Genomic DNA, 22507 nt, shown 5'->3' on the forward strand with positions numbered 1-22507 from the left:
TAAAGTGTGAATTCCAGCACTATCCTGTGGAGTTAAATAATGGTAGTAATGTTTTTTGCGATTACCCAAACAACAAACGGAAGGGAAAGAACGACATGCAGACTGAGAAAATGGATGAACGCCCAGATTTGTGAGTTAAAGTTACTACAATAGAGCACACGGCAGTCGAATACTGTAAAACGGAAATTCGGAAAATGGAAATTTTATAAAAAGATAATGGCCTAAGTGACAATTAAAATAACGCAAATAGGCAGAAACATGAGAAATGACAAATGCATGGGCAGATGGGGTCCAAGGTTGTAAACGGAGGTAAAATTATCTGGAATTCAGTTTGACCGACAGTCTCAGCGCGTTCGAATGAAAATACATCACGGGATAAAAATTATTATGAAAGCAGAAAATGATCCAAAACCGCTCTTGTTGGCCATTCCCACATTAAAATGTCCTGAAATGAGCTGTTTGATCCAATCAAAATACCATATGGACAGCAGACAATGTTTGAAGTTAATAAAGTGGAGACACATAAATGATCACAAAACTGCCAAGTAACCATTTTTGCCAGGTTTAATAGTTGTGTTTTGTGTGTGTGTGTGTGTGTGTGTCATTAAATGTAAGACCTCAAATACAGGGCTACCTGTGAATGTAATAACACCACTTCAGCCAGTTTAAAATCATTCTTCTTCCTTTCCTGATCAAGCTCACACACAGACACGCATACGTATACACACACAGGCGCACGGTACCGATTCCATACAGGATTATAGGGCAGGTCCATAGGGGACTGAAATGTACTACTGCTGTCTTTGTGGAGCAGAACATAATGTCCTCCCACTACCACACCGTGGAATATGGTGAGCCAGTTCAACTTGCTCTAGGGGAATTGGAGTGGAGAGCTGGCCCTAGCAACTAACCTTTGTGTGTGCGTATGTATGCGTATGTGTGTGCCCTTGTGTGTATCCAGGTACGTGTGCAGCCTCCTCGCCTTCGCATACGTGTGTGTAGACGAGTGGGGAGCGTGCATGTGCATTCGAACTTTAAGATCAAACAGCAAGCCAGGTGATTTCTCCAGAGAGGTCCGCTGCCCAGGCAATCTCTGACGCAACCCCTGGGCACCCCTGGAGAACACTAACCTTAATTATACATAAGCAACAGAAGGGATAACATTTTAGTCCTCTCATGCTGCAAGAAATTGCCTATATATAAAGTTCGCCCATCTTGAGATGTAAAACAAACATATGTGGCTGGATTAAATAGCCCCCGCTGCATCCGTCTTCAGGTAAATAATGCTTCAGACGGAAGGAAGGGAGAGTAGAGAGGTAAAAGAAATTATTCTGGGTAGTTAAAGAATAAAGCTAAAAGTTAAACTGGCCTAGTTTCAGTGTACCTAAGTGCAGGATATGTGCATACTACATACAGGCTACTGCACAGGATACATAGACATTTACACACACTTTCCTCTACATATCCATGCAAAAAAAAAAAAAAAAAAAAACTGTTGCGCAAGCTGAAACACACGCACATGCACATGCCCACAAAAACTGAAGCTCATACAGTAGCTGAGCTGTTGCTTTCAGCAGTGCAGGAAGGCAAGCTTTTCTGACAGTGTCTCTCTCACCAACATTTCCTGCGAACCACAAAGTCCCCATCAGGCACCGAGCCAGTGACATAAGCATGTGGTAACATAAAAAAGAAACCTCTGGGATGGCGTTTCTTTTCCTCGTTCCTGTTTCAGTTATTATTGTGGTCGTGCCATGTGGAAACCTCATTCAAGCTGGTGTATGTTTTCATGGCACTGATGACCCCCCATAACATTTTCAAGCTGTTAATACGCAGGGTTTTGGCACTGTTTTATTGAGCATAGGGGGCCACTGACTGAGGGACATTTATATTCTCCGCAAACCCATCTGTTTTCAACTTGCTGGCATTGTACGCGCACCAATCCCTATACATTAGTTTGCGGTCTGTGTTCCCTACCACCCAGTCTCTACTCACAGTCTGTTCTGATGAGACTGGGATAGGCAAACTGCATAATTGCACCCACTCACTAACTTTTACTGCCCCGTTCTCAGTAGGCTACGGAAGTCGCCCATCATTAGCGTCGGACCAATGAGACGGTGAGCTCCAGTAGGTATGGGTGGGTCTGGGTGACAGGACATTACCTCACACACCAGGCGCTCACCAGCATTCCAGTAAACCATGGGATGGTGCTTGGAAACTCATGCTACTTTCTCTCTGTTTCTTTTTCTCTCTTCCTCGCCACAAATGCCTCACAGATGCTCACTTTTGCTTCCAGTGCCCAGTCTTCAGATTTGTACGTGTGCCTCCTGACAAAGGCAGGAGAAATAGAAAAGATGAAACACTTCTTTTTTTATTTCTATTAGGTGCCGTAAAAGCTTAAATACCCTCATACAAAAGTCACCTCTTAATTAGCATGTGTCCAAAATTTCCACAAATCCAGAAAAAAAAAAGAAAAAAGAACTAGGTCACTGCCTGACTTTGCAAAGTTGTAGGACAAACCCTGGAGCAACCAATAAACATGGAAGTGCTCAGCAGGTATCCTCGCCTACCGTTGCTGATGACGCTGGATGACTCGAAATGAATGTTTAGTTGCTGTAGTCACTTATTGCTTAAGCTACTGACAACAAAATAGTTTTATGAGCAAACTTTTTACTGTTCTTACTCATAGGACGCGTAGGTCGTGAAACGCTATGTTGTCACGATAGCATCTTCATGTTTGCCTGTGTGTGGATGTACACGTGTGCTGTTGTGTTCTGCTCACTGCATAGTAAAGTCAAAAAGAGTATATACTGCCAGGAAACTGAGGTGATCTGAGGTTAGTTAAGAGCTTCCTCACGCTCCTGGACCAGCCTCTAGTTTCTGGTTGATATAGAGAGGACCTTTGCAGGGCCTCCTAAACGTCTGATATTAGCTCTTTCAAGAACATATGGCCCATGTTTGTGGTTGTGGCTGTGAGGTTTACTGATTCCTATCCAAGCTCGGACATTTTGAAAGTCTGGAGGCTTCAACCTCTGTATCCAAGCCAAGGTGGATGCAGCATGTGTACAGCATGTGTATGGCTTCCATTTGAGTCGGATTACATGTTTGTACATGGATAAGTGCTATGTGCACAGAGGTGATCTGACTTCAGCCTGGCACACAGGGAAAAGGCTGTTGTTGAGTTATATGATGCTATTAAAGCCATTATTATTGTCATTATTCTGCCTTTGCTAACAGCTCCCCTCTCTGTTTTTCCCTTTTCAAGTTTATGTTTTGCTTTATACTCTTAATGAACGGTTTCAGGAGAGGCATATTTTTCGGGTAATAAGTCTGACAGATGCACTTTCTCTTTCTCCTCACCTTTGTCTCCTTTGGTTTCCCCTTGGCTTAAGACACTTGGCTCTCCTTTTATCTGAAGTGGTGATTTACAAACACCAGTTTGTGTCTACAGACCTGGGGTTTGCTGTTGTCTGCCAGTCTGACTAGCCAGCTGGTAAATATTAAGACCATGTGTGTAGCTGTGTGTGTGTGAATGTGTATGGTTGTGCATAATTGTGCGTGTATTTCAGAGCTAAGGAGTTCAACTCATCTCCAGTGTTGCTATTATTGTTTTCCAGAGAAGACGAGGTTCTGCGTGGTTCTAAATTGGACAGTTCAGCATTTGACTTGCAGAATGTACCTAGCATTGTACCTAGAAGAGCTGCAGTGGCAAATATGCATTTAAGGAAAAGTTCCAAATCTATTTTCGTTCAGGATTCTGAGGAAATGTTGTTGATGGCCATTTTTGGTGGTGATGCGTGGCAGCTCTTGGTTTAAGTTTAAGGCCTGTCTCAATACATAAAAAACATGTTAATACACATTTAACCAAAACCACTAATCTCTAACCTTAACCAAAGTGCCATTGTTGCCCAAACCAAACCACAGATGGGAGTCGGGATGTAAACCCCTGGCGTGGTGTCACATCATGTGGTCGGTACACTCTTACAGCATGACCACCACGCAGTGACTCCAGTGTAGTTCATAAATGTAACTCTTCATTCATTAAAAATACGAAGCTGAGCATCCGCACCACTCTTCTAACAGAATGTTGCCTCTGGACGTCATCCAACCAGCGATTATCCTAGACAGGGCTGGGAACAGGGACTGTTACGTCTGTTTTATGAATCAATGCAAGGGGGAACATGAGTAGAATAAGTGGGGGTCTGAGAGGCTATCACAACTCATCCCTTTTGTTTAGTTATTTTGCTAAATAGTCATGCCATTTGCCTCTTTGGTAATGAGCTCCCTTGTAATGTTTAAATCTCTTTCAACCATTACAACATTAGAGTTTCCTGTCACTTGTAACAATTTTAATCAGCAAGTTTCAACCCTGCCAACAACAGTGGGGAACCGTGTTTTTCCTTGCGTGTTTTCAGACTGAGAGACTTCATGATGGATTCTTTGGACTCTCTGTGGGATGCACTGGAACGTGCCTGATCAACAGAAACCCCTCCCCTCAACCCATAGGACCCAAAGGCCCCCCACTAACAGTATTCTGTTACCAGACACCACAGGACACCCTCAGACGGCCCATGTCCTTTTTTGATGTGTCAGAACTGTTTTGTAGGCACAAGGGAGACCTACACAATATTAGGAAGGTGGTCATAATGTTATGCCTGTTTCGGTGTGTATAAAGATGGATGAACTCTCTCAGCATTACCCATAGGAGTCCGTTAGAGCAACTCTGAAGCTGAGTGCAGTGGCTTCAATCGTTACCTGGCTCTACGTAATGTTGAGTAAAACTTAAATGTTCTTCAGATAACAAGATCAGAGAAGACCTCAGCTTGTCCAGTGATTCTAAGTTTCTTCTGAAGAAAAGTTGCTTCAGCAAATTCTCTATCTGTGGTAAAAAAAAAACCAAAAAAAACTATCCGTTGTTTACTGTCTACATTACTCGTCTTTCTTCTAAGACTCAAGGGTATCGCCAGGCATAAGTTGCTCGTAAGTAAATGGGTGATATATATAAATGCACCCTCTGAAGTTGTCATAAATGTGGATATTAGCCAAAGAGACCAGTAACATAGACCTGAATTAGTCGTAAAAACATAATTTTTTGGAGACTTTCCGAAATAGATTGTGAAAAGGGGATGAAATGGGTCTCACCAGTGTAAGCTAAGCCATATTTGTCGAGAACCGGTACATTCTCTATGCAGGAGTAAGTAATACCGGAATGCTTTGTGCAGATGTTGGTGACACAGCTTCTTCTACATTTGCCTTCGCATATCAATAATTGTAGCCATATGTTGCGAACCTGAAAATTCACTGTAAAATGATCAGATGTCTTTACCGAACCTGTGATAAAGTGAGTGCCATAAATGTTTCTGGGCTCCCATCCCTCTCTCCTCAGTCCATTAATCAATGCACGTGCCTTTCACCATCCTTGGAGACTTACTGTTGAGAATGCATGTACCACAGTCCTTGAATAACGCCTGATCATAGTACGCAAGAATTTCCATCTACGATCTCCAGCAGTCTGAAATGTTTTTTTTTTTTTTTTTTTTTTCATCCGGATAGCGAAAAATGACTGAATGTGCATTTTTATATACTTATATAGGACATGGCATCATGTCAGGTTTAACGGCATTAAGCGCAAATTCATAGTTATGTCCACGTTTGTATATGCTTTCTTTGATACAGTGACATACAGATTGGTGATTTTGGGTTAATAATGAGATTGAGAGTGCGTCAAATTAAAGCCAAGAGTGACAAGGTACCCAAACCTTAACCCTAACCCTAACCCTAACCATGAAGCCTAACCCTAATTGTAAAAGGAGAAAAAATAGCACATCTCAAAAGGGTTTTTCACTATTTACAAAAGATGTTCTGAAAAGAATATATAAAGAAAGAGCAGAATTGGCATGAAACTTGGTAGAAAACACTGTTCCAAAATTCAAAATGGCCATTCTATGTTTTAAATTCACCTTGAACTAAAACTTAAATGGAAATCATTAATATTGTATTATATGAAATATTGTTTAAAGATTTGCAATGTTTAAAAGTAACAGGACATGTTGAGATTCTGAAATTCTAGTGGCAACGTGGTGTAGCTGAGCACAGTTGAGCGAGAGCGTCGTGGTTTTGAATCCAGAGCGTTGTGAATGTTCTCCCGGTTGTATTGGTTTCCTCGAGCTGCTCCTGCCTCCCACTGGACATTTGGGTCTGGTTGATTGGAGACTCTAACTTGCCCATAGGTGTATAAGGTGAACAAGAATGTCTATCATATTGTGTTAGCTCTGTTATGGACCGGAAGTCAGTCCCAGCTCTAGTGCATTGTGACCTCCAGAAAGATGAAGGTTTAAAATATATATGTATATCTATATCTCCTATGTACTTTTTGATTATAACCATAGCATGAGGTGAGGGGGGGAAGGGTAGAAGGAAGTGTAATGAGCCATGGGCCACTTGTGAATTTCCTCCTACTGGTGTGATGCTTTGCGAAGGGAGGGGTGGTGGTGTGGTGTTTGCTTGAGGGCAGGAAAGGATGAGAGGAGGAGGGGTGCGGAGGAAGGTGTAGCTAGTGCCACCTGTGTTTACATGAAGAAGTCATCAGTTTACACATGGAAAAGGTTTTGTCACTTGCCCTGCCAGTGAAGGGTTAGCAAACGGAAACAGGTCCTCTTGACTTCAGTTTACCAGCAAGCCCTGCCGCACAGTCATATTAAATCACAAAAGCTAATCATTTCAGACAGTTAGGGACAGATTTTTTATATAATTTGTTTTTGTTAAGGCAAGACCCAAGTACAAATGGGCTGGGTTGAAGAATGTTGCAATGTTGAAGAACAAAATAACACTTGGTCTCAGTGAACTTTGCATGTTTCGACAGTAAAATTTGGCAAATCGCTATATTTTCTGGTAACCACAAACCGTGGAGGGATAATCTGAAGTGAGATCTACACGACTGCGCATAAAGTCTCACGGCCACCTATCTCAGGTGTTTTTGTCACCTGCATTTGTCAATTCTGCCGCTTCAGCGGTGAGCGGAAAAGGTCGCGTCAACAGATCCAGGGGATAGATATATGTAGAGATAGCTGGTCTGGCCAGTTTTCCACGGTGGCAGGATCTTACAGTAGCCTCTCTAGCAAAACTCTCATGTTACTGGTGTCTCATTTCACTAGCTCAGGGCACCGGGTGAAACTCAACGTCCTTGGGCGTGTGTCCTCTCTCTCCTTTATCTGTGTTTTTCTATTGCGCAACGGTCTTTTGCCATCCATCTAATCGCTTTCTGTGTAATTATAATGAATGTGGGCTTCTTCACAGTCTTGTTTTCCTCGCATTGCTTCTCACCATAACCCTGCCAAACATGCCTCACAATGCAAATGTGGCTAATGAGGTGCGTGGGACACAAATCCCAGATGGGGATCCTTTGATTGGTTACTGTTTCTGTTCTCAAGCCGTGCTGTTTGACCACATCGGTAATCAAATGTAATTCTTGTCGTCGGCCTCTATAAACAAAGAGGAATATTTTTAATAGAGATCCACCGATATGGGCATGATATGCATTTCAGACAGAGCATAAATTATTCTTAGGACTGTGGTTACAGCAGAATTAGCCCAGTGCAGATAGAGTTTGCATTGCCTTCACTTTGCATTTCACCAGTAGTAGTAGTTGTTATTGTGCAAGTCAGTGTTCCGCTAAATAGCACTATTTCTGAATACATCCGACTATTATCCATCACATAATGCGATGCAAAACACACAGCCAGAGTCACCAAGAACTATACTCAGCAACAAGAAGAGCAAAGAGTCATGCAGCAGATGGTGTGGCCCCTATAGAGCTCTGATCACAGAGTAAGTCTGGGATTACACGAAGAGACGAAGCAACTGAGACAGCCCAAATCCGCAGAAGGACAGTTTCAAGTTCTCCAGGACACTTGAAACGACTTACCTTTAAGTTCTGATTGCACGCTGTATTAAATTAACCGATCGATAAAATGGATTTATTTATTTTTTCTTAAGTCGGTCACATTTTATTTTAAATGAGTCATCCGTGGGGCGCAGGTGACAAATTCAGACGCCGCACACGATCACGCGTACTCTCCGGGGGCCTCCAGTTGACAGGTGGGGCGTGACAGAGTTGGAAAATGTCGGGACACGGCGAGCGCACGAAACAAGCAGAAAACAGACTTAGAGAGGCGAGATGAAGAGGAGAGAGATCTGGGCTGTGTGACACATGACAGGAGTTTGTTGACAAGGCACAAACAAACAGCGCTGCACACGATGCACGTCAGCCGCACGTCATTCCCAACAGCCGACTAACAGCTGACAGTTGTGGAAAACCAGGGGTCAGAGCACTGCCAAAGGTTCACACTGTAATCAAATGTATGCTTTTCTTTTGTATACTACTTAAAAACTCATCCGCCCATTTGAACTGAAACCTAGTCTGTTGTCTTTCTACTTTTTGATTGAGAGAAGTTGGGAAACCTATTGACAACTATTGTATGTATTTATGTTCCCCCAGACGTGTCAGTCGAAGGTGTTCGATCTATCAGATGGAGTCTCCCAGTATGCATGGTTCCCCTGTCGTGAGTCCCATCAATCCTCTTGGGGATATTCTACCTATTGGTTGAAGGTAAGACCATCATCCATGAAATGTAGCTCAGGCAAGACTTTATGGAATCACCTAAAACTCCATATATTGAGTCTAAAGACTATGTATTTATAGTTGAATCTAATTTTCTGGTTGGGAGGATTTGTTCCAATGAAAGCCCAACTTTCATCACCATTGTAGTGGCTGATAGAGTGCAATGAAAACAACACAAGGGAGAAGAACTATGCACCAATTTGACAAAACATGTAAATAAGGGAAATAAATGTAAATTCCAGATAGAATTTGTGTTGTAACAGAAAAGTTGTGCGATGTGCTGGAAGCTGTAAGAAGAAGAATCCTTGGAGATGGAGTCGGTATTGATGAATTACACTGAAATATCTTTTTTTTTTTCTTCATTCAGGCACACTTTTCTCATCCCATGGTGGCAGCAGCAGTAATTATACACCTGGCTGCTGATGGGACCGGCTACATTGATCAGACACAGTGTAATATCACTGTTCAGTTGGTGGACACCAAGGAGGGCATCCATAGTCTAGGTGAGATGTCTCCTATGTACCAGACGTCCAAATGATTCCACCGTTGCCTTTTCTCTTTTTGCACCAGCCTGCTTTTAAGTCCTCTCCGCTTTCCATTTTTTCTGTCCCTGTTCACCTTTAAGCTTGGGTTAATGTGTATTTTGTCTTCGGCTCTTTGGCCTAATGTTCTCTCCACAGGTGAGTGGCGTCTGAGTTGCCGCACTAACCCTTTGGTGATCCCCGTGAGCCATGACCTGTCATTGCCCTTTTACCACACCAAGGCAATCCTTGTCATGTTTGCCTCCCGCCTGGTGGCCATCTCTGGCGTGGGCCTGCGCTCTTTCCAGTCTTTTGACCCCATCACAATAAGTAGCTGCCAGAGCAATGAGATCTACAACCCCACAGGGCAGAGGTGAGTGATAGGAGAATGGAACACGCCTGCAGATGGTGCTTACATACTGTTATGTTACACAGGGATCAGAATTGAATGTGTGCACATGGAATCACTCTTTGATTGTGCGCATCTACACAACTATGCTGATTCTCTCTCACGCACACATACCCGCACACACGTATACTGTAAATTATACCTCTTCTAGCTCTAACCTCGCTGTCAAGTTTATTTAAAATAGCCAAAATCATAAATATGTCTTAAAGCACGGACATACCAAACGTACTTCAAAGCAACAAAGGAAGACTGGCATCGCCTCGCGCTGCGTGTATCTGGACCAAAAGCTTTCACTTGAACACACTACAAAGCTAGCACATACACTGTTCAGGCATAACATTATGACCACCTTCCTAATATTGTGTAGGTCTCCCTTGTGCCTCCAGAATAGACTCTTCAGAGAATGGACATGGTCCTTCTGATGGTGTCCTGCGGTGTCTGGCAACAGAATGTTATTAGTGGGGGCCTTTGGGTCCTATGGGTTGGGGGGAGGGGCCTCTGTGGATAAGACTTGTTCCAGTGCATCCCACAGATACTTGATCAGTTTGGGATCTATGGGATTTGGAGGCCAGGTCAACACCTGGTGGTGTTCTTCATGTTTTCTGAGTTGTTCCTAAAGCTTTTTTTGTGTGTGTGCCTGTGTCAGGCTGCATCCTGCTGGGGATGGATGCTGCCATCAAGGAGTGTCACTGCTATGGGGTGGGGGTGGCTGGTCTGGTCTAGATGGGCGGTGCATGTCTAAGTAACAACCACACGAATGCCAGGTCCAAAAGTTTCCCAGCAGAACACTGTATTGTCACATGATGGTCAATGTTATTTACTTCTCCTATCAGTGGTCATAATGTTATGCCCGATCGGTGTACAGTCCACGATCTCGCACACTGACTCACGGATTTCATTGCCAATTCAACGTACTGAATCGGCTTAAAAAAGTCGCTGTTGCACAGGTTGCATTGTAAAACCTAGGGTCATAGGTGTTTATCGACTGCCCATGAGTTCAACTGTGAGCTTGGCGTGTCATGAATCTTGAGCGGAGTTTATACCTCTGCAGGACATAGACACTGTAACCTACGCGTGTAGCCAACGCCGGTGCGAGCCATTTATACTTGTGAGCTCATTAGTCTGGCCAAACGCTAGTCGGCGCTGTGTCTTTTTTGCCAGTCGGATTCATTTTTGTTTCTAGTTCCTGCTACACTTTCAACAATGGCAACGGCTTTACCAATTTTTTATTGATCCAAAACAATCAATTCGAAAATTGCAGAGATGGAGAAGCAGCCCAGAATACTAAAGCGGAAACAAGCTACTACCAAGCGGACCAATCACAGCTCTTGCGCTCAGAGGAAGCAGTAGTAGAATGACAGTATGGAGTAAACAAATGACACTGTGAAGGAGTTACAGCATTTCAGCCAAGGTATTACAATGAGAAGACCATGCGTCAGAGTCACTGGTCTCAAACTTCAAACAGTCTTCTCTACAACATACTCACAAGACATAATAAGACACAGTATTTGAGCATTTGAGCCAGAAAGACGGAGAGACTTGTTGTAATTAATGACGCCAACAAGCTATTTAATGTTAGACCTCTGCCCATAGCTGCGGCTAAAACAGTAAATAAATTGGAGGAAACGAGTAGAAAGTGACTGGAAATTTACAATTAATTTGGACCTGTAGCTGAGCTCTGCAAATTTCCAACAACACAGCTGCCGCGCTGCCTCCAGGTTTTAAATCTTGTTTACCGCCCCGGTTTGTTTGGTATTGAGTTCGGCCGAAGTGCACGCTGCATAAAAATGATCCCGATTCAGCGTCCATGTGGAATCTTTCCACATGGATGTGTTTCTCGTGTAATTGTTAAACAGCGAGGCTGCCAGTTGCAGCTTTATCAAGTCTGACTTGAGTTAATCGATTAAATGGCCTGTCACTCAGTCATCGAAGTATTGATACAAAAGGATTTGCGACGTCAGCATCTGAACCAATCAACTTAAACATTAATAGTCACTGAAATCATCACCAAAACATACTTACCTACCAATTCCGAGTCTCCCCTACCTTTAACTTTAACTGCAGACCTCATGATGTCAAGCCACTCCTCACAAACATAGCAAAACCAGACCACACAGGCACGCACATCGAGTCACAATTTAGCAATTTCCACACCACTGTCATGCATGAGGCAGTTCACAGGGATGATGCTCCCACAGCCCTTTAACGGGAAATGCACCAATAGACACGGCAGTGCACAAAGAATGGCTGGTCAGGGGGCTCTGTGTGCAGAGATAGGGCTGTTTGTGGCTTTTGTTGTGTGCCAGCGAGACATCCAAGAGCACCTAAATAGATTAAAACTGCTGTGTATCTGCATCAGCCAGGAAATTGTTTGTTGCCGCAAACACAGACTTTCTCCAAGAGTTTGTGCTGACTTTTCTTTCTGTTTTTCAACTAATTTCCAGAAACTCTTGAAAACCATTAAGCTCATATGACGGCATCTGCCCATCTTCAGACGTTCTCGACATGCTACAAGCTCAGTGTTATATTATAGTATTATCAGTTATTATTTACTGGTGGTCCTTACAACATTAGTAGAGAATCCAGGCTCAGCCTCTATGTCTCTTTATGTCATTGATCTGGTTCTTTTCATTAATCAGCTCCAATCCATCATCTGCCTCCCGTCCTCCGCGAATCCCGCTTTTCCAAATGGCGTGTCTCTCATCTCCGTTTTGCTTCGCTCCGTCTTCACTTCCTCCTTATTCCCATGCTTTTCTACACCTCCCTCTATCCCGTGCCGTCTTCTCATCCCTTTGCTTTCACGTCATCTTCCTTTTCCCGCCGTCTGCCATCTCCTTCTCCTCAATTCTCCCCTTTTTTGTGCCTCCTGCTCCCGCTTTTCCTTCTCTCATTCTCCTGGGCCGAGCAGCATATTTCCCGTAATACTTATGCCTCCACAAAACACCACATCCCTTTTTCCCTGAGTTGTTAACAACAGGAGCTATTAACATGACTCAGTTTTATGTTCCATGCTTGTCTTGCAAGCACATGTATGTTTTCCCCCTTTGTCTCAGTTTTTCAGGCACCATTTTTGTTTTCTCCTCGCTTCTTGCATCAAAACTCTTCTTGCATCAGAAACAGTTGGGGTTATGTTAATTAGTGTGCAAAGGATGTTTAAAAAAAAAAATATTTGTTCTGCTCTCTCTTTTCTGTTCTGTTCTCCACTCTGTCATGCACACTATTCTCTTGTGGAGTTACTGTATTCTCGTTTGCAGGGGAGGGGGATAGTTTTCCAGGTAGTTAATTGTAATTTATGTCATAAATTCCACAGTGACTACCCGAAAACCGCAAAGTTCAAAGCCTAAGTGTCCGCAGAGGAGGCTCCTAGGCTTCCCTGGTTTGTCCTCAAACAGTCTAGACACAAGGGACTGCTGCTCTTGCGCTTTATAAACAGCCTTCACCTGCACAGCTTTAGCCGCTCGTCCGGCATGAGCTGACATAATGGGAAGGACAGAGAGGAAGAAAGTGAAGGACGTACTGATAGAAGGTTTGCCTCATTAATGATCTCAGAGGAAAAGAAAGCAAGGGGAGATTATGTCTGCAACAGAGGCAGGAAAATTAATGGATAAAAACAGGAAAATAGAGATTCCATTCTTGAGGGAGCAACTTTAACAAGGTTTCTCCAGACCTGGATTTTCTTACATCTCTCTCTCTCTCTCTCTCTCTCTCTCTCTCTCTCTCTCTCTCTCTCTCTCTGTGGTCCCTATACCTTCCTCTCTTTCTCTTTCACTCTTTCTTCCTCTGCTTCATAAGGCAACCCTATACTGTAGAATGTGGACTGTTGTAAAAAGGTGCCTTGGGCATCCAAGCATTCCAAGAGCATTAAATGCCTTCTCCATCAGGCTACTAACATAGACCTGTGGCCAAACCCTTTTTCGTTGTAGACTGCGCACAATCTATCCTGTTGCTCTTAATTCACCAACTATGTGCACACAGACACCCTTTTCATGTGGTTTATTGATTTGATATGTTAAGCAGGCATTGATGGATGGATGTGGTCGACTCAAAGCGTAGCATGTCTGTTTGCGAGCAAACGTGTGACTGATTGAATGTTTGAGGGTCTGCAGTGTTGTTTTATTCACAAAATTTATGTTGGTTGTAACTTAAAATGGGGTTTTGAGCTCTTTTTTCTTCTCTCCGTTCTCTTTTTCTCTCTCTCTCTCTCTCTCTCACCCACACATACACACACAACCCCTCGTAGTTGTGTACATTATTCGTGCGAAGCCATCGTCTGCAAGAAGCCCTCAACCCGCAATGCAGAGCTGAAGTGCAGTAGCTCTGGCCACCACTACAACGGAGACCGCTGCACCATCTCCTGCAACTCTGGATACGTCCTGCAAGTCCACCAGGATGATGACTTCATCAAGAGCCAGGTGAACGCACAAACACACGTGTTTAAACACACACACACATGCGCAGAGTTAAAGAGCTCGGTGCTCAAAGAGGCACACGGACACATGGATGTACACATGCAAACACTTAAGTGCAAAAGCATCTCTGCAGCATATGGAGCATGCACGCAAACACAGATTTGTGAACGCACACACGGACAGGCGGCGGTGCAAACTCGAGCACGTAAATGGCCGTGAGACAGAAGCGCAAACAAGCTGCTCTCCTCTCTGTCTCTGCGTTTATTTTGTCACCTGCGAAAACTAGGCTTGGCACGGCAAGCCCCCAGAGAGAATGACATCATAAACATCCAGGTAGATGAGTACTGCACTGAGGAGTGGAGCCCCGGTCCCCTCCTCCTGCTAGCACGCTACACATATACGCAAACACACACACACACAAACGCGCGCACACACGCACACATGCTCATTCTCTACAAGCACAGACATAAAAGTGTTTAGTCTCTTGCTGAGCACGCTGCACCATCACCTCAAACAGTCACTTTGTATTGCTACTCCACCGGGACGATGACATCATAGCATAGTGTCTGCTCCCTCTCCCCCCCCCCCCCCCCCCCCTCCCGCCCACCCCGCTCCATCTCTGCTCGTTTCGCACACATTGAAGTCTCTGTTAAAGGGCAGAGATTTGCTACCGCCGCCCCAAAGCGGCATACATTTAATGCTTTTGTGTAAATACCAAAGCACACACACGCGCAGTTGAGCGCAAGACGAAACGCGGATATAGTTTACACACAGATGCATACACACCGCGGGTAAACACACAAACATACAGTATAGTTAGACCACATCGTAAATCTTTCGGATTGAGGGCAAGCCGCTGTATAAACACTCTATCCATGTCCACGGCTATGTAAATCTGTCCGCAAGACAATCTATTAATGCTCCCCCAGAGACATTCAGAAATAAGCAACGTTTTATTTATTTTTATTAGTGTATTGTTTTTTTGTGCGGATTTTAGAGTGGAAAAGACATGCCTGTGCTGTATGTATTGGCGCGATTGCGTGTGAGGTTATGTGCAAGTACAAATTACGAAAAGAGGCGAGTGAACGGCAAGAAAGGGTAAATTTACACAAAGGTATAAAATGTTGACATTTAAGAAAACATACAATATAATTCTGACATCAGCATCTGCGATTGTTGCTGTGATGTGTGTCAACTTGGGGGCTTTTAGGGTCAGAAAATAGTTTGGCCCGGCTCTTTTCCTCCACTAAATGCCCCATATGTACCCAGGTAGCGTGTATCCGCACGCAAATCTAAACGTGCGAGCAGGCAAGCGCGGTTTCATCAACAGTCCCTGGGACTGGTTTCCCCATTGAGTCTGAGCAGATATCTAATTGCGTTAGATTTTGACTGACAGTGCACTATGTGGCTATTCATCAATGTCAATTCATTTAGCGATAAATTATGCTTTTCAGAGTGGGAGAGGCTGGAAAGTACGGGGAAAGTGGGGTGAAGGGGGGGCCGGGAAAGAACAGAAAAGGAAGTCGAGCTATGCCAAATACAATTTTTTTTGGACTCCGAATGTTTGGCACAAATGATGACTGACAGTTCAAAGGTATTTAGAGGACTTGTTGTTCAGGAATAACTTTTTGCGTCCGTTCACTCAGCTGAAAGGCATGTAGTCAGTTTCGTTGGTGGGAAGTCTGCATCTTGCAGCTAGTTTGAAAGAATAATGTTTTGCACAATTGCATATACAGTGAGCATATAATTTTCCTAACCAGGCAAGCACCAGGTTAACTTTGCAAAACGTCGTACAATCAACAACCTCTCCGGGTGGGCCAAGGGCAATGCAAGAATCTGTAATTTGCAAGTAGGAACCCAATGAGTTCCAAAGGGTGCGTTCACACCTTCAGCATTTGAATTTAATCGTAGTGTATTTTACCATTTGGGCTGCATATTTATTCAGCAGGTTGAGCCACTATTAAGCTACACTGGCTAGAGTTGCCTGTGTTCTACCGACGTCAGGAGAGGTTGGCTCCAAATGCAAGTTAATCTCCGTAGACCTCCATGTCAAAAGTCTTAACTTTACTGTACAGGAAAAGTAAACATGTTTACAGCCTGGTACAAAAAAATGGTATGGTCTAGGGTGTAGTTCTACATAACTCACCGGTTTAAATTGTATTAATGATTAAAACTATGGGTGTGGCCACTTTGAGTGATAGGCGGGACCTTTCACAAGTCGCTGACTGTCTGCCGAGGCGTCACCTGCCCCTCTTAGCTCTACTGACACTTCACCTTTTTGCCCTCTTTTAAAATTAGCCAAGTGCTGGCTAAACTAAATCAGGAGGCACTTCAAGTAGGAGGTAGGAGACCGTCAATTCCCGCACGAAAGGCTGCAGAAGAAGCTACTTGGTTGTGTTCCAGCAATTTTGGTTTGGAAAAATGTAAGATCCGCAAACTAGATTGATATAATACAGCGTAATATATTTATAATTAACATGATAAATTTCCATCCCCGCCCTGCTATAGCAAGAATTGGCTGATCCATGCCAAAATTGGTGCAGTATGAGGTTCTTTCTACAACCCTCTGTAAGCTATACGGCTATTTAGTTCAATTTTCGACGTAAATGATTAATTTTGACGTGAAATTTTCTTAGTTTTAAGAGTAGAATGCAAATAGAACAATGCCCATTTGGCAGACGCACTGGACACTTTCCATATTAAATGTAATAAAGGAATGAGTCAGATACATCGATCCGGCCAGATTCATTATTATTCATTATGCTTCAAGAGCAAAAGTTAAAAGAAACAACAGCAACATAGAATTAAACAAACATTACAACCAAAGAATCTCTTTGTCCCCTCTCCATCTCTTCATTTGTTTCATTCCCTCTGTTTTCCAGCCACACACAAACAAGTCCCTCCGAAGACACATGCACACATCGACACTAAGGTTGAAAAGTGCAGCGTGAAGCACAAGCTTGTCTCCTTTCATTAGCCAATTACATTCTCGTTTCACTGATGTCAAAGTGGTTCTGGGAACACCACCTTCTAAGATAACGCTATCTCGGGAACAAATCTGTTTCCCTCACTGGGTTGATTTTTTTTATGTGTGTCGTTTTGATGTCTGTTTTTCCCATCATTCTGTCCCTTTTTAAATGGTGGAAGAACACGGAGTGCTGGCACTGAAACGTCTGTTTCGCATAGGCCCGTCCTTGAACGGGCTCTATAGGTTTGATCATCGTCCAACATGAAACAGCACTTGCACGTCTGAATTAGAATAAGCTCTCCTGGCCTTGACCGAAAGACCCTCTTCGGGCTTCGTCAAAGTGATTGCAAAAATCATCGGCCAAGAGGTGGGATACACCCTGGACAGGTTGCCAGTCTGTTGCTAACACAGAGAGACAGACAACCATTCACACCCTCACCTACAGCCAATTTAGAGGCAACAGTTAACCTAACTAGCATGTCTTTGGATGGTGGGACGAAGTCGGAGTACCCGGAGAGAGAACCCACACAGACACAGGGAGAACATGCAAACTCCACACAGAAAGGCTGATGGATTCAAACCCGGAACCTTCTCACTGTGAGGCATCAATGCTAACCACCTCGCCACTGTGCCGCCTTCAGATAGCATATTTGCATCAATGATGGGAAAAGAGACACTCTCTTTTTCAGATTTTGCACTGCAACAATTGTAAAGTTTTGCTAATGCAAACTATGCTTTCAAACCAACAACTCTCACATGGTGGTTTGGAATCTTCTCTGTAGAAACCGATCCTTACATAAAAATAATAAAAACAATCCCTCCCGGATTTTTATGTACTTGGAAGCACGTCTGCTTCTGAGTACAGTTCGATTCTCAGCAACATGCTTCTTTAATGAACGCTTTTCTTGTTCAGAATTGTTTGTGTGAATTCTTCTAAGTAAAGCCTTTTTCCGAACAGGTTTTTCCATAAGTACTGGGCCATAGTAAATTATACTTAACTCTACTACTTACTGTTATCGTATTTCATCTTCATCAGTGTGCAGCTGCGCTAATACCACACTTTTTCATCCGCTGTCCCAGCTCAGGTAAACACCGAAGCTGACAACATGAATCTGTCAGTCTTTTGGTTCATTTGTCTGTCAGTCTGTCTGGCTTGAATTAGGCCGAGTAGCCAGAGGTTGTTAAAGTTGCTACTGGAAGAGAAACAGTCAGCTGTAAATTTTTTAAAGGAAGGAAAATTCCCACACGTTTAAACACACGGCCGTACACACACATGCGTGCAACCCTATACGTACGCTTCCTTCAGAGAAGTTTTTATACGTCTTTTTGCACACTTTATTGTGTTGTTTCATAAATGACTAAAATTGGCCTTTTTCTCCACTGATCTGCACTCATTACCCCACAGTGACAAAGTGATGTAGACTTAATTTCTTCTTTTTTTTCCAAAAGTATTCGGACTCCCAACTCCGTCCTTTAATCTTGGGCAAGTCTCTGCATTCTTTGCACACCTAGATATGGGCAGCTTTGGCAGATCGTATCAAGCTCCATCACACCAGATTGGAAGCCTCTGTGGACTGCCATCTTCAGGTCTCTCTACAGAGCTCCTTTGAGATTTACATAAGTCTGGCCTTTAGCTGGGCCACTCAAGGACAGTCAGAGGCCTGTCCTAGAGCCATTCCAACACTCCAGGCCATTGTGATGCTGGTGACGCTCAAATCTTTATAATTGTCTTGTCTGTATGCTTCATGCCATTGTCACGCTGGAAGGCAGCCTGATGTAGCCAGACTCAATTCTATGAATGTTGTACGACCCTGATAGGAATATGATGCCAATAACATGCAATTTAATAGTCCTACAACCAATCAGAGCCATTGTGTTGGGTGAAAAAAAAAAAAAGAAACTCCACGGCGCTGTATGGCTACGTCACTGCTAGTCTTCATTCCGTCACTGCATCCGCCCAGATGATTTGATTGGCCCGACTATAATCAGTTTCCAAAGCAGAGGTTCCAGACCAAAAAAATTGTGAACGGAGAATTTGGTCTGACTTCCAGGCTAGCTGGAAGGTTAATCATCCCCCCACTTTCAGTTCACGCCTACTATGTGACAGGTTTCCTTTACAGCAGCCGAAAATCATGGGAAAACCATGGTAAGAACATGGTTGCGGTACCATCATGCTAAAGACACTGATGACACTGATGAACATGATGCTACCGCCACCATGGTCTATTATGGCATTAGCACGTGATAAGCAGTGCCAAACAATGCATGGAGCTTTACACAGAAAATTCTAATTCAAGTGGCCTCTGTCTCACCAAATTGTGAACAGTGAGGCCTTTTATACGCGTGTGTTCTTCCAGTTACTTCGATCAAGTTCTCGTCTCATCTCACAGACAGTTATATGCAAAGAAGATGAATGAAAACTTTATGAATGAAAGATTCCAAACAGTGTTACTACAATTACTAAAATTTTCACATCGTCATTATGCATTTGAGGGTGTAGAGTTGTCAATTTAAAATGAAACGTGCAAAAAATATTTTCTGCAGCAATATGTGGCGACATTTACTTGATTAAATAGAAGAACAGTTCATGTCCCATGAATTATTGTGCGGTTAATCTAACCCCGTGCTTGAACTTGTAACTTAGCAAACATACGATTTGCACACATGTTTAAAGTCAGTATATAACCGCCAAATTGATGCTTCCCCATTTTCTCCACGCGGGCTATTTGCACGGCCTCCCATTACGACTGATGACTCATTCACTCTTCTCCCCAGTTATTTTTCAGGCGGCGCTCACATGCAATGCATATGTTACTTTGTTGGATATCCAAATATGAAAGGAGCTTATTTATTTTGGGGGAACTTGATACTGTTATGCAGTATCATATAATGGGATCAAGATGAAAGACAGATATACACGGGAAGAGAGAGAAGGTTATGAAGCAATAAGATACATAATCTTAAATGAGTCCAGCTTGTGTGACCTTAAAATTTGGCCTCTCTTTAAAAAGATGTGTGCAATTAATGTCAACCAAAACAGGTGTATAATATAATTTATGGTAAAAAATACAGTTGTTTTTTTGGGGGTTTTTTTGCTCTGAGAGGGAAAAATCGACATGATTGAGCTGTAACATCTTTGTTGTGAGTTTTCTTGGCGCGGATCTCAATTTAAGCATTCCTGCTGCGTTACATGGTGCTATTTAATGGACGAGGTTGAAAACGGTTGAGGTTTGGATCATGCAGTGGCTTCCCATTTTGGTCTCATCTCCGCAAATATCATACTACAAGCCAAATCATTTACAGGAATCAGAGTTATTACTAATAGGAAGTAGACCCAAGATGAGATTTATGCTTTTCTGCTCCGAAAAAAAAGGTCAGGAACAAGAGATTGACATTTTGAACTGTAGTGTTTGCAATTTTTTTTTTTCTTTTTCTGATTGCTCTTGATGATGTTGTCAGGAACTTGTTTACCGGAAAATACTGTGTCCTTAATGGAAAATCTTTCGGAGACTATTCCTGAACCTGATCCGCGCACACAGTGGTCGCAAACACACACACACACACACACACACACACAATTAATGCCAAACATGTGGCATTTGAAAGTCTCAGTCAAACCTTGCTAGGTCATACTATAATGAGAATTGAAGGGATGGTAATCTATTACACCAGCACGTATACTGTGCTGAAAATCCATCTTTGTCCGTCACAGTAGAGTGGTGTTACCACGGCCTGGTTTTCCTCCTGGCCTGAGTCGGTTTCTTGTGGATTTTGCATGTTCGCCCTATGTGTGGATTTCCTCGGGGTTCTCCAGTTTCCTACCACATTCCAAGAACATGTAACAGCCCAGTCACACAGGATGCTCTCTGTAGTCTTGCAAACGTTAGGGGGGCTGTCTTAATTTTTAGGAGCTTGCACAGGAAGCTGCACTGGAAAAGTCTCTTTTTTTTTTTTTTTCTGTTGACACGCATCTGATGTCAATCACTACGCCGTGCTGCATATATTTTATGAATTAACCTTCACTTAATTATTGTGCAGTCGCAGTTTAACTTTTGCTGTCTTTTGTCTGCCACCCAACAACAAAGTATGGCTTTTTTGTATTAAATAAATATGGTTGCATGTAAGTAATTTGAAAATGATCAACCGTTCTCTGAATACGAACCCTTTCTTGGTATCATGTCTATGCTGAGTAAATCACGGAGGATAAATCGGGGGATAAATCTTCAGAGGTCGGTATTCCAGTTGTGCGCTTCTCCGAAGCTGTCACTCTTCCAATGAAGTCAATCTGTTTTGGGTTAGGGCTGATCATGCAGTTGTTGGATATCAGTTGTCTGAGTGACATGATTTGACCTTACAAATGCTATCAGCAGTTACTTGAGCTGCTGAGTAGCCTGCGAGGCTTACTGACATACAGTAAGCTAAGCCCCATCAAGCTTTGTTGGGTTACACGCTGATTAGAAACTTGTTGGTGTGAGTGCTGAATCGCTGTAGTCATTTATTTTTTTGTGTGTGAGGTAAACATTTATAGGATGCGTGCGGGGCATCAGTCTGGCATCACTTTACAGTATGCCTTGTCTTATTTTCCAGCCAGCCTCTTCAGTGACCATAACCTGTGCAAATGGGCAGTGGAACAAACACGTTTCATGTGAGCCTGTGGACTGTGGTCTGCCAGACAAATACCATGTTCATCCTGCCAATTTCACCTTCCCAGAGGGAACTACCTACGGCAACAAGAGCACCTTTCAGTGTCGAGAACCTGCCCAGCTCATAGGTGAGATGCATAGTGGAGCATTCACGCATGTATTGACAGATACATATTTTCAAGCCTGAAAGATATTTTGTCGAGTTTGCTATAAAAATACAGCCTCGATTAGATTATTTGTACTTGTTTTTTTACTGATTAAATGTTTTTGCTGCAAATTTCTTATTGTGATGGTGTAATAACTGAAAGTCAGTATATGGTTTCTTAATTTGAACCTGTAACCCAATATTTCATCGTTTGTCTCTTCTCCCCAGGGACAAACAACACTCTTACCTGCCTCGAAGACGGCCTGTGGTCCTTCCCCGAGGCTCTCTGTGAGCTCCGCTGCCCGGCCCCTCCTCCCGTTCCCAACGCCGTGCTGCAGACGAAGCGCTGCAATGAAACGGGCCTGAAAGTGGGCACGCTCTGCAAGTACAAGTGCAAGCCGGGCTACCACGTCACCAACAAACCCAAGAGGTGAGGAAAGAAACCGAAATGCGTGCTGTTGATTTACTTTGCCCCCTTCATCAGAAAAGCTGAAAGCGAGGCCTAAAAATTGATTCCATTAATCATCTTCCTTCTCCTTAGGCGCGCATTCAAGCGTCAGTGCACGGAGGACGGCAGCTGGCTGGAGGGGGCATGCGAGCCCGTGACTTGTGATCCCCCGCCTGCCATCTTCCACGGCTCCTATCACTGTACCGACGGCTTCCGCTTCGACAGCGTCTGCAAACTCAACTGCTCTGGTCCTCCCGGTAACACTGCTATCGCCGCCGCCGCAGGAGGCTCTGCCCATACGGTGAGGCTGCTGCACCCTCCATGCAAGCAGGTCTGTCCATCTCTTT

At 43.5% G+C, this 22507-nt stretch overlaps 1 protein-coding gene across 1 annotated transcript in view; it reads left to right on the forward strand.

Annotated features, from left to right (window-relative positions):
* Positions 1-22507, forward strand: part of pappaa (pregnancy-associated plasma protein A, pappalysin 1a) — a gene marked incomplete at its 5' end in the record, with an annotated part of 79459 nt that overhangs the window by 38137 nt on the left and 18815 nt on the right. Inside the window, 7 exons of the mRNA XM_084572594.1 lie at positions 8495-8605; positions 8985-9120; positions 9298-9511; positions 13788-13959; positions 21512-21695; positions 21941-22142; positions 22254-22491. Of these exons, the coding sequence (XP_084428720.1) occupies positions 8495-8605; positions 8985-9120; positions 9298-9511; positions 13788-13959; positions 21512-21695; positions 21941-22142; positions 22254-22491 (1257 nt within the window). The remainder of the gene's footprint in view (positions 1-8494; positions 8606-8984; positions 9121-9297; positions 9512-13787; positions 13960-21511; positions 21696-21940; positions 22143-22253; positions 22492-22507) is intronic.

Source organism: Chelon labrosus (assembly GCF_963514085.1).
Source record: "Chelon labrosus genome assembly, chromosome: 22".
Classification (NCBI taxonomy): domain Eukaryota; kingdom Metazoa; phylum Chordata; class Actinopteri; order Mugiliformes; family Mugilidae; genus Chelon; species Chelon labrosus.